The sequence below is a fragment of the Sardina pilchardus genome, chromosome 1, assembly GCF_963854185.1.
Source record: "Sardina pilchardus chromosome 1, fSarPil1.1, whole genome shotgun sequence".
Taxonomy (NCBI): domain Eukaryota; kingdom Metazoa; phylum Chordata; class Actinopteri; order Clupeiformes; family Clupeidae; genus Sardina; species Sardina pilchardus.
In genome coordinates this window covers 12,745,198-12,757,697 of record NC_084994.1, presented here as the reverse complement: position 1 = coordinate 12,757,697, position 12,500 = coordinate 12,745,198, and the positions used below count along the sequence as shown (strand labels likewise).

The following is a 12,500-nucleotide window of genomic DNA, read 5'->3' as shown; positions in this document are numbered from 1 at the left end:
TCCTTGAGGCTCATTTCCACTGATCTATAACTAACACTGGATAAACTATCCCATTGTTGCTGCCCCATCATTCTTTATCTAGATTAGGACGAGGATTGAGGAAGGAATTAAGGGAGGGTGTATAAAAGACCAAATGAGAGGCACCCATTCTCCTTCAGCTAACCCCCGTTAATATAGATGAAGTGTCTTCTTTTCCTGTAGGCATTGGTTTTAGAGATTAGATATGATTTCCTCTTTTCATATTTCTCTCTGTTGTGATTTACAATAGTATTGCCTATCTTGAGGGGAAAGTGTGTTTATTGACCGGGTAAGCTAACTTGGAGTAAGGGGTAAACCTACTAATAGAGGTGCCCTACATGGCTTCATTCTTCCAGCAAAAAGAAAGCCACGGGACTCTTCTATTAGGAGGTTTACTACTTGCACAAAGTTAACAACTTAAACACACTTAGGCTACTTGAAATAGCCCTCAAGGCCCCTCATCTTCTTGTCCCCTATCTTCATGGCTTGCTCTTACGTCATGTTATATTTTTATTCTCACACACCCTATCCTTCTCTTCCATCCATCCTCCCTCAATCTACCGCTTTCTCTCTGATGGTTCCCATGTAGGTGCTTGCTTTTGGTTGTCACTAACCTCTGCTCTGTGTGTGTGTGTGCGTGCGTGCTAATTGCTAGCTTCCTTTGCTGCGTTTGGAAACGACTTGTTAAAAAAACCCTCCAAACTGCAAAAGAACTTTGCAGGAGATGCTTTTTTGCAACCGTGTCACTTCCTGTACTGCTGTTTCTGTCCTGGGCCTGTATCTCTGAAGCCTCATGGATTAGTAGATCTCCACGAGTCGCACACTTTTCATTGGTCCACACAGCGGTCACCTGTTGCTACTACGGCATCATTTTGCAAGCCTCTGTCACACCCTGGTCATAGCACCAACCCTTTTGAGAAACGTACCACTGATACAGTTCTACGAAGGAAATCAACAGGGATGCTGTTTTTTTTCCGGAACATTCTCCTAGCTTCTGTGTGTGGTTGTGAGATACGGGCCCCTGGTGTGCGTGCGCGCTTCTCTAGCAGCTGCTTACTGAGCCTCACTGGTGCGTTCAAAACATTCGAGGAGAGAAACTAAAAACAAACAAAAAAAAGATTAAAAAGAACCAAAAAAACATTGAATATGGCCGAGAGAAGCTGTGCTTCAAGATGGCTGCTGAACAAAACGACTGTTGTGTTATCTGGATGATTCTGGCCTTTGAAACTCAGGTTTTTGTTTTGTTTTTTGTGTTATGTTCACGGTGAGCTTTTTTCAGCTTCCTGGTTTTCGAGCTGAGCTGCTGCCTTCTGGAAAGTTCTCCAACTCTAACCTCACAGCTTGTTTATGTTTGTTTGTTTGTTTGTTTGTTTGTTTGGTGTCACAGCACTGCACCCTTGTCTAAGGAGTGATGCAAGCACGCCCCCACCTCACCCCAAAACTCTCACACACACACACACACACACACACACACACACACACACACACACACACACACACACACACACACACACATTCTCCCGCTCCTCTCACGGCTGTTGTGCCCATGGCAACGTATTGTGTCTGACCTTTGCATGACCTCTGTGCGTTCCGACTCTGTCTGCAGGTGCAGAGCCAGCTGGAGATGACGGCTGGGAAATTACTGACTGAGGAGGCCATGAAGCAGCAGCTAGCAGAGAACTACGAGCAGGTATTCACCACACATGGCATCAGACAACAAAAAACTACGAGCAGGTATAGCCAGCCACCACACATAGCATCAGACAGCAGAGAACTACGAGCAGGTACTAGCCCCACACACAGCATCAGACAGCAACTAACAGAGAACTACAAGCAGGTAGCCACCATAGCCTCAGATAACAGAGAACTACAAGCAGCCACCATAGCATCAGACAACAGAGAACTACAAGCAGGTAGCCACCATAGCCTCAGACAACAGAAAACTACAAGCAGGTACTAGCCACCATACATAGAAATGGACAGCAGCTAGCCGAAAGCTACAACAAACTAGACAACTAGACAGCATCAAAGAGCTGAAGACCTGATAGTTGGCACCAAAGATCATAGATCGCTACGCAATGCTCCACTGTAGAATCTTTGGCACACACACACACACACGCACACTATACGAGTGCTCATGTGTGTGTCCTTCTTGTGCTCCCCCATCAGGCTCAGAAGTACGTGACGGACCTTCAGACCCAGCTAGAGACTCTCAGAGCAGAGGGAGAGGGACCCAACATCGAGATGAAGGTGCGTGTTTGGGTGGGTTAGTGCGTGCGTGCGTGCGTGTGTGTGTGTGTGTGCGTGTGTGTATGTGTATGGCACAGTTGTGTGTGGTTTGTTTTCACAAAACACAACTAACGTATTCCAAAGCTGAGACCACAGCACAACAACAACTTCAAATTTCAAAGCGTATTGTGTGGTTTTTGTTTACTTTTTTTTAGATAGATAGATACTTTATTGATCCCCAAGGGGAAATGCAAGGTCCCTGCAGCTTAAGACACCACACATAACATGCACTGAACACTTTGTACTGATAGTAATGGTCTTAATGATGGTGTTTCATCTTCCAAAGCTGAGACCACAGCACAACAACTTCAAATCTCAAAACATATGGGGGCAATTGCTCTGTTGCTTGTGGAGTTGAATGCGGTTTTAAATTGAAGTTGGAGTTGGGAGTTGGAAAACTGCATTAAACTCCAAACTAGCGACAGAGCAAGTGCCCCCACATGTTTTGAGATTTGAAGTTGTTGTGCTGTGCTCTCAGTTTTGGAAGATGAAACACCATCATTAAGACCATTATTATCAGTATAAAGTGTATAGTCATGTTGATTTTGTTATTCATCATCCTGTTTTTGCCCCGATTATATTGTTGTTGTTGTTTACTTGTTTGTAAATGATGGTGTTAACGATGTCCTGTGTGTGTCGCAGGAGCGTCTGGATAAGGAGAAGAAGCTGACGAGGGACCTGGGGCAGGCCGCCACCAAGCTGCAGCAGCTGCTCAAGGCCACCCAGGACCAGCTGGCCAAGGAGCGGGAGACCGTCAAGAACCTTCTGGAACAAACACAGGGCAAGGTGACGCACAGGCACACACACACGAACACAGGCACACACACACAAACACAGGGCAAGGTGATGCACAGGGACACAAACACAAACACAGGGCCAGGTGATGCACAGGCACACACACACACACACAAACACAGGCACACACACACAAACACAGGGCAAGGGGAAGCACAGGCACACACACAGGCGCATACATACACAGGCACATACATACACAGGCACAGGCACACACACACACAGAAGCGCATACATACACAGGCACACACACAGGCACACACACGCACAGGCACACACACACACACACACACGCACACGCACATGTGCGCACACATACACATGCGCACACACACACATACACACACACACACACATATATATATATATACATACACACACATACACACAGATATACATACACACATACACACTAGTGAAGCACAACAAATGAATAATCTGCTAAAGAGAGTTGGAAGCTTGACGGTCATACATGCGTATTATAAAATACACTAAAAGGAGAAAGGAGAGGGAAGGAGCAACACATGAAGTAATAGCATTTCTCTCTCTCCCTCTCTCTCTCTCTGTCTCTCTCTGTCTCTCTCTGTCTCTCTCGCTCTCTCTCGCTCTCTCTCTCTCTCTCTCTCTCTCTCTCTCTCTCTACACAAATGTGAAATGTTTTCTCTGTCCCCCGTAGCTGATATTTTTGGCAATGCACAGTGAGCTTCTTGTTCCAGAGCCAGTACCCTGACGGCTGACGAACAGTTCTGAACGAACACACACACACACACACACACACACACACACACACACACACACACACACACACACACAGTCCTGGTCTGTTACACCACAGCTAACAGAAACAGGGCCCTGGGGAAGGGGTATTTGTGTGTGTGTGTGTGTGTCTGTGCTGGCATGTGTCTGTGTTTTAGAGTCACAATGTACTGGTGTGTGTAGGCTCATCTATGGCTGTTTTGAGTTTGTGTGAGCTTGTCGTTTTGTGAACTGTAAAAGAAAAAAAAAAAAAAAAGTGACAAACCAACAACAAAACAACCATTGTTCCAAATGCTGGTTTGAAGGATTAGTCCAGATGTAAAATACTTCCTTCATACTCAACCTTTGTTTGACATTTCCTAAAATAAAATAAGATACAATATATATCAAATAACATTTGTTTCCCCCCTCTGCTCTGTCTGTAGGAAACTGAGGAGCCAAAGGAGGGAACATCTGTCTGAGCCAGAGTGGACAACCATCAGAGAGAGAACGAGAGAGAAAAGAGAGGGAATAAAAAGAGGAAGATGAAGACGAAGATGAGCGACTTTTCCAAGATGCCTTAATTTACTCGACATATTCATTTATATCTTTGTAGTCTCACAGTGCTGTAGTAGCTGCTGGGTGGAATGGACCTTTCGGAATGGAGGGAAGGATGAAGGGAATAAAAGAAAGGAAGGAAGAGGGAGAAAGGGAAAAAAAGAGGGAGAAAGAGAGGGGGAAGAAGGTCTGGGAATGAATGAGCGGACTGAGAAATCTAGTTATGTATCTTTTTTTTTTTTTTTTTTTTTAATTGAAGATCAAAGATTTAAACGTGGGACGCTTCAGCCGAGATGAGGCGGGCTGCGGGTGTCTCAGTGGACTCACATTCCCAGAATGCACCATTCTGTCAGTGTTAATGGATCAAAGGGAAAAAATCCTCCATGTGGCTGCGTCACTGCACAATTTGTGGCAGTTGAGGAAAAAAAAATAAAACAAGATGGTGCAATCACTTTACTTTTAACTTTATTGTTTTTTTGTTTTTTTTCTCTTGTCCTTTTTTCAAATGGGAGTGGAGGACCTCAACCTCGCCACCCAAACCCAGGAATAGAAGGGAGGGAGGGGGGAGGGAGAGAGGGCAGGAGAGGTGTGGTGACATTTCTCCAATGCGGTACGGAGACAACATGCAATGTTTGGCCCCTGCACCTGTTGCTACGGGGACGGAACACCCTCATAATGTGATCATTTGTAATGAAACAATAAAAAACAATGTAGACCATAGTAGCTCTGTCTCCACACTCTTAATTTTTGTCATTTGTCTTTTTTGTATTATTATATTATTTAATTTGTTTGTGATTGAGAAGTTGATTGATGCTAGATTTGCATCACTTCATTTGATTACATTTGGTGACCAAGTTAAAGCGGACACAAGCCTGGGAGGTATTCCAGGTACGTGGTTTAATGACAAACCAGATCTGGCTTAATTCGCCTAAAATGGCATATGGCTTTTGTTGTAGGAGGTTTACCACTTACCGAGTTAACTTACTTAAGTTTATCACTAAGCCACACTCTTGGAATACACTCCTATTTTTTGAGTTTGAGAGGCTGTTGGATAACAGGGTGGAGGGCCACATACTGGCTCTGCATGTTCTGTCATTTTGTTAGATTTGAAATGACTAAATTAATGAATATGAATTCATTATCAGACACTTGTGACAAAATGAGAACATGTGATGTGTGAGTATGTCTGTGTGCCCAAGATGTTGATTGTGACTTTGGTGGTCTACATTTTGAGTCGGGGAGAGATGTTGTTGGATATCAGACGGGTGCTGGAACACAAGTAATCTGACAGGCTGATGTCTGTTGATGGTGCTGTAGTCCATTGAGTACCACCAAAATGAACCGCAAAGATGCACTCGGATTTATACAGTTATTCCGGTAGTAGGTTTATTTTGGCTAAAGCTTTTCTTGCATTTATCAAAGGCCTAAATATTTTACTATTTGTTAAATGATAACAAAACATATTCTTGAGAATGGATAAGAGGGGCCCTGTAATGACTGGATACATCCATTTAGTCAATTTTCTGTTAAAATTATGAACACACTCAAACTAGTGTGCTTGTGTAATTATTTACTGTGTACGGCTGCTTTAAGAAAATATTACGAATCTGATTGGACGCCTTCATTCTTGTCACCTTTGACCCAAACTAAAAGGCAATATGGCGGCGCCCGTGAGAATTCTCACCGCCTGCCGCAGCGCAATATTGAATGCAAATGTCACAGTTTTCTCGCTTCGATCACGGAAATGTTCAGCCTTGCCACACACAGATGTGCAGAAGGAGTACTCGTCCAAATGGGTTCGGCGGAAATTCGTCGATTTCTTCAAAGAACAGCACGGACATCGGGTTGTACCGTCTTCGCCTGTACGACCGCGGGGAGATCCGAGTCTGCTGTTTGTGAACGCTGGCATGAACCAGGTACAGAGCACGACATGACAGTCTCGAGTCGTTACCCAAATACCCACGCAATGCTGTAGCAGACATGATATTTCAAACCGGAGGAAGTTAAGATTTAAAAATAACTGACCTGACGTGAGTCCTTGCAGCGACCTGTCAATTGACATGTCTCGCTAGTTACCTAAACGGCTATAATAGCAAGGTTTGTTAACTGTCTGTAATACTTTTGCACATGTGTTGACATTGTTTAAGGACGTCTCTTGTACTCTTTATTGGGTCATTCCACGCCAAATCAACCAGAGCCCACGCACTTGCGTCTCAAAAAAATCTGAAAAAAATACCATGTGTGCCTATGTTACCCAGGAGACACTCTGTAAAATGTTTTTGTGCTAAGATCAACACTTTTCAAGTAACAGCCAGTTTTACAGGGGGAGGGGGGTGTCAAATTTGTTCTGCCTCTTTTTTTTGTCAAAGTTCACAAGCTCATTGCTCAAGAACTAGAATCTGTAGGAGGCTCACATTTTGCAGACTGGTGCATAAATAGGAATAGTATGCAGTAAAATCACCACGAGTAGTCTGGATGATCTTGCATGGTCATAGCAGTCCCTCAAAGTTGATCAAAATGTTATTGGAGTTTTTGGCTGGGTTCTGTTTAGGCCTTCAGAAGACACATTTTTACTCAACATAGACTCTTGGGTTTTTTTTCTTATTGAGATAAGTAGAAACACTCTCCGAAAAAGCAATGAAGAGAAAAGAAAATCCATCAGGGACTGAACAGCAGACCTCACAAGTTTGAAAAATAAATTTGGATCTCATATTCAGAGCACCCTAACACCTTGTGGGAATATACAAAGATTTTTTTTATATTTTTTTCTATAATCTGCATTACCTCTTCTTTTTAAAAACACCATTTTGACTTGTCTTATGCAAATCTTTCTTTTTCATTTCCCACCCTGAACAAGGGCAAAATGCACCATAGAGATCTATTGAGAGATTTGTTTTGTATAGAGTAACCACTAGGTGCCACTAAAATCACTGAATCACTGAAATTGCCGGGTGGGGACAAAACATATTGATCTCAATGGTGCATTTTGTCCATGTTTAGGGTGGAAAATTAAAAAGAAAGATTCGCATAAGACAAGTCAAATTGGTGTTTTTAAAAAGAAGAGGTAATGCAGATTAGCAAAAAAAATATAAAAAAAATCTTTGTATATTCCCACAAGGTGTTAGGGTGCTCTGAATATGAGATCCAAAATTATTTTTCAAACTTGTGAGGTCTGCTGTTCAGTCCCTGATGGATTTTCTTTTCTCTTCATTGCTTTTTCGGAGAGTGTTTCTACTGATCTCAATAAGAGAAAAAAAATCAAGAGCCTATGTTGAGTGAAGATATGTCTTCTGTAAGCCTAAACAGAGCCCAGCCAAGAACTCCAATAACATTTTGATCAACTTTGAGGGACTGCTATGACCATGCAGGATCATCCAGACTACTCGTGGTGATTTCACTGCATACTATTCCTATTTATGCACCAGCCTGCAAAATTTGAGCCTCCTACAGATTCTAGTTCTTGAGCAATGAGCTTGTGAACTTTGACAAAAAAAAGAGGTAGAACAAATTTGACACCCCCCTCCCCCTGTAAAACTGGCTGTTACTTGAAAAGTATTGATCTTAGCACAAAAACATTTTACAGAGTGTCTCCTGGGTAACATAGGCACACATGGCATTTTTTTCAGAATTTTTTGAGACGCAAGTGCGTGGGCTCTGGTTGATTTGCCGTGGAATGACCCTATTGAGCCACGGTCGAATAGAAAACACCAGCGAGCACTATCGAGAAGTCATGTCAGATTATGTTGTGGTAGGCTAATGGTACACACTGCAGGTCACACGTTGAAACTGCTACTCTGAAACCAGTTGCTACAATTCTATGACTAGTCTACTTCATCACTGAACGGTGCGATCTGTTTCTTAGTTCAAGCCTATCCTGCTGGGTGCGGCCGACCCGCGCAGCGAGATGGCATCCTACCGGCGCGTGGTCAACAGCCAGAAGTGCGTGCGCGCTGGAGGGAAACACAACGACCTGGAGGACGTCGGCAAGGACGTGTACCACCACACGTTCTTCGAGATGCTGGGGAACTGGTCCTTCGGAGACTACTTCAAGGTGCTCAATTAAATGCATGTTGTCAACAAAGTAGCCTACTAATGGTTCCTAACATAAAATAGCCATTAATGAGTAGACAGATAGGCTGTGAAAGAGAGATGGGCTGACCAACACCCTCCCTCCATCTCACTCCTACTCTCTATCTATCTATCTATCTATCTATGTATCTGTCTATCTATCTATCTATCTATCTATCTATCTATCTATCTATCTATCTATCTCTCTATCTCTATCTCTATCTCTATCTCTCTCTCAGGAGGAGGCGTGCAGTATGGCGTGGCGTCTGCTCACGGAGGAGTACGGAATCCCTCCGGAGCGGCTCTACGTCTCGTACTTTGGTGGCGACGCCGCCTCCGGCCTCCCAGTGGACGAAGACACGAGGGAGATCTGGAGGAGCCTTGGGTACGTTCAAGTCCCCTTTCACATGAAACAACCAGGGTGCGTTCATATCAAATGAAGGAAGGAAAGAATCACTGAAATTGAATTGACCTGTCCATGCCTCTCCTCCTCTATCCTCCTCTTCTCTCCTCTTCTCTCCTCCTCTCCTCTCCTCTCCTCTCCTCTCCTCTCCTCTCCTCTCCTCTCCTCTCCTATCCTATCTTCCCTTCTCCTCCCCTACCCCCCTCTCCTCCTCTCCTCCATCCTCCTCTTCCCTTCTCTCCTCTCCTTTCACATCATAACCTCCCTTCTTCTCCCCTCCCCTATCCTCTCCTCTCCACCCCTCTCCTCTCTTCTCCTCCTCTCTCCTCTCTCCTCTCTCCTCCTCTCCTCCTCCCCTCTTCCCCTCTCCTCTCCTCCTCCCCTCTCCTCCTCATAGGGTGCGACCAGAGCGCCTCCTGCCGTTCGGCATGGGTGATAACTTCTGGGAGATGGGAGATGTGGGCCCGTGCGGGCCCTGCACGGAGATCCACTACGACCACGTGGGCGGCCGAGAGGCGCCCGCTCTGGTCAACGCCGACAGCCCACAACTGGTGGAGATCTGGAACCTGGTCTTCATGCAGTACAACAGGTGGGAGGGACACACACACACACACACACATGCGCACATGCGCACACACACACACACACACACACACACACACACACACACACACTCGCACTCGCACTCGCACTCGCACTCGCACACGCACACGCACACGCACACGCACACGCACACGCACACGCACACACACATACACACATACACACGCGCACATGCACAAACACACACACACACACACACACACACACACACACACACACACACACACACACACGTGCACACACACGCGCGCACACATGCACACACGCACACCTCAAGTCTCCATAGACAAAAAATAATAAAATAAAACGGGTAGCTCAACAAAAGACCAAATAAATCTCACACCTTGTGTCTTTATGTTATGTGTGTGTGTCTGTGTGTGTGTGTGTGTGTGTCCTCTGTGTGTGTTGCGTGGCCTGTGTGTCCTGTGTCCTGTGTGTGTTTGCAGGGAGGCTGACGGCGGTCTGCGTCCCCTCCCCCAGCAGAGTGTGGACACCGGGATGGGTCTGGAGCGGCTGGTCACCGTCCTGCAGGGGCAGCAGTCCAACTACCACACCGACCTCTTCTCCCCCATACTGACCGCTATACACCAGGTCTGTTCTCCCCCATACTGACCGCTATACACCAGGTCTGTTCTCCCCCATACTGACCGCTATACACCAGGTCTGTTCTCATACTGACCGCCATACACCAGGTCTGTTATCAGTACTGACCGCTATACACCAGGTCTGTTCTCAGTACTGACCGCTATACACCAGGTCTGTTCTCAGTACTGACCGCTATAATACACCAGGTCTGTTATCAGTACTGACCGCATACACCAGGTCTGTTCTCAGTACTGACCGCTATACAACAGGTCTGTTCTCCCCCATACTGACGGCTATACACCAGGTCTGTTCTCCCCCATACTGACCGCTATACACCAGGTCTGTTCTCATACTGACCGCTATACACCAGGTCTGTTCTCCCCCATACTGACCGCTATACACCAGGTCTGTTCTCCCCCATACTGACCGCTATACACCAGGTCTGTTCTCCCCCATACTGACCACTATACACCAGGTCTGTTATCAGTACTGACCGCTATACACCAGGTCTGTTCTCAGTACTGACCGCTATACACCAGGTCTGTTCTCCCCCATACTGACCGCTATACACCAGGTCTGTTCTCAGTACTGACCGCTATACACCAGGTCTGTTCTCAGTACTGACCGCTATACACCAGGTCTGTTGTCAGTACTGACCGCTATACACCAGGTCTGTTCTCCCTAGTGTTGTTTTTGGCGGCCTGTTTTGGTTTTAGTTTTAGTCTAGTCTTTGTGTCAAGCTGTCATTTTAGTTTTTATCAGTTTTAGTCACGTTCATACTCTTTTAGTCTAGTCAAGTTTTAGTCGACTAAAAGTATGAGCATTTTAGTCTTATTTTCGTCTAGTTTTAGTTGACGAAAACTAATGACTTTTAGTCTTGTTTTAGTCAATGAAAATTGGATTTTAGCATCTTTTTATTAATGCAATTCTATTTTAAGGGGTTGTTCCCCCATAGACTGGGTAAGACTGTTTTAAGTGGCAGGCACTATAGCACCAGCGAACTCTGAAACTATAGGACTGGATGAAATGTGCAGATTACAGTCTCCACTGATAAATATCACACTGGCTAACCTGGAAATGAGGTCCTATGTCCAAAATTCTGAACTACCCCTTTAATAGGAAATGATACATTTTGGTTAATTTTCATGGATAAAAAAATTACAAATATTACAGGTTACATAGGCACTGAACATTGACAGTGGAATCAGGTATGTTACACAGAGTTTGGTCTCCCCCTGTCACCATGAAAGGACTATTTGGAATATTCTGTAGACCTGCTGTTCCTTTTCTGAGAACAATTTAACTTAAGATCAAGTTGTCCTTAGGTTATTGAATGCTGTAAATGTGGATGCTATTTCACCATTAACTAGGTAGCCTAAGCGTGGTTACACACAGTTGTCATCTTAATGCAGTGTTTTGTAGCCTATAAAACGCATTTCACGTTCATCACTCAGTTTTGGTAGGCTACTGGCTTGAGTGGTCGCTGCCCCTTTAAATGCGTGGGACTTTAAATTACGTTTTAACTCCATGCTGATTTTGTTGATGAACAGCACCGTCTTTGATTCAGTTTTTCTACCGTTTAAATAAACAACACACGCGCACTTGTGTGGTTGGTAAGGAATTGTTTTCAATAGTTTTCTTCCAATTCCCACACAACATTAGATAGCCTACTAAGCCAAGGTTCCATTAAAAATGTGTCTATGATTAGAACTTCGTTGCTGATCGGTGGAATAATGTTATTATTGTAGGCTATATGATAGCGCCAGCATCAGCTGGACAGAAGCTTAGGCTACACACAAATCAAATCTGCAGTTGCCTGTTAACATTTTCATCTGAATTAGATCTACATGCGGAGGTGAGATAAGTAGCCTAGTGCAAAGTTGAACTGAGAGAGTTGCCAATCTAACAGACTGAACGTAGCCTATATTTCTTAGCTTCTATTAGCGATAACGATAGGCTATACATCTACCGCTCCTTTGCTATATGATCAAATATTATCAGATGAGTGACAGAAGCACCGGATATGACCAAGAGGCCCACGCGAGAAACGCTGGTCCTCTGGTATGATAATCAGACTATGCAACCTGATGCGCCCCTGAAGTGAGACGCAGGAAACAGAAATACTGCAAAATAATAACACACGACTAAACGACACAAAATAATGTTATAACATTCCTGTCCTTCTGGTCTTCGAAAATGAAGAGAGATGTTAGCATGGTTTTTATTTTGTAAACCACATTTAGTCTCGTTTTTATTCGTCAACGATATTGCCTTATAAATTTAATTATAGTCATCGTCACATGGCCAGCATTTACGTTGCGTCTCGTCTCGTTATAGTCACGTGAAAAAAGTTCGTTGACGACGATATTTAGTCATAATTTTCGTTGACGAAAGCAACACTAGTTCTCCCCCATACTGACCGCTATACACCAGGTCTGTTCTCCCC

At 44.5% G+C, this 12,500-nt stretch overlaps 2 protein-coding genes across 4 annotated transcripts in view; both read left to right on the top strand.

The window, feature by feature from the left end:
- rrbp1b (ribosome binding protein 1b) overlaps window positions 1-5,115 on the top strand; it is a 25,894-nt gene extending 20,779 nt beyond the window's left edge. For 2 of the 3 annotated variants that reach the window (XM_062552708.1, XM_062552553.1), the window contains 4 exons: window positions 1,625-1,708; window positions 2,188-2,268; window positions 2,950-3,093; window positions 4,284-5,115. In XM_062552708.1, coding sequence (XP_062408692.1) covers window positions 1,625-1,708; window positions 2,188-2,268; window positions 2,950-3,093; window positions 4,284-4,319 — 345 coding nt within the window. In that variant the 3' untranslated portion in view covers window positions 4,320-5,115. The remainder of the gene's footprint in view (window positions 1-1,624; window positions 1,709-2,187; window positions 2,269-2,949; window positions 3,094-4,283) is intronic. The other variant, XM_062552627.1, reaches the window with a different exon arrangement.
- A 934-nt stretch (window positions 5,116-6,049) lies between these two features.
- The window catches only part of aars2 (alanyl-tRNA synthetase 2, mitochondrial (putative)), a 19,846-nt gene continuing 13,395 nt past the window's right edge, over window positions 6,050-12,500 (top strand). Inside the window, exons 1-5 of the mRNA XM_062553210.1 lie at window positions 6,050-6,311; window positions 8,258-8,446; window positions 8,703-8,848; window positions 9,264-9,455; window positions 9,916-10,060. Coding sequence (XP_062409194.1) covers window positions 6,054-6,311; window positions 8,258-8,446; window positions 8,703-8,848; window positions 9,264-9,455; window positions 9,916-10,060 — 930 coding nt within the window. The 5' untranslated portion in view covers window positions 6,050-6,053. The remainder of the gene's footprint in view (window positions 6,312-8,257; window positions 8,447-8,702; window positions 8,849-9,263; window positions 9,456-9,915; window positions 10,061-12,500) is intronic.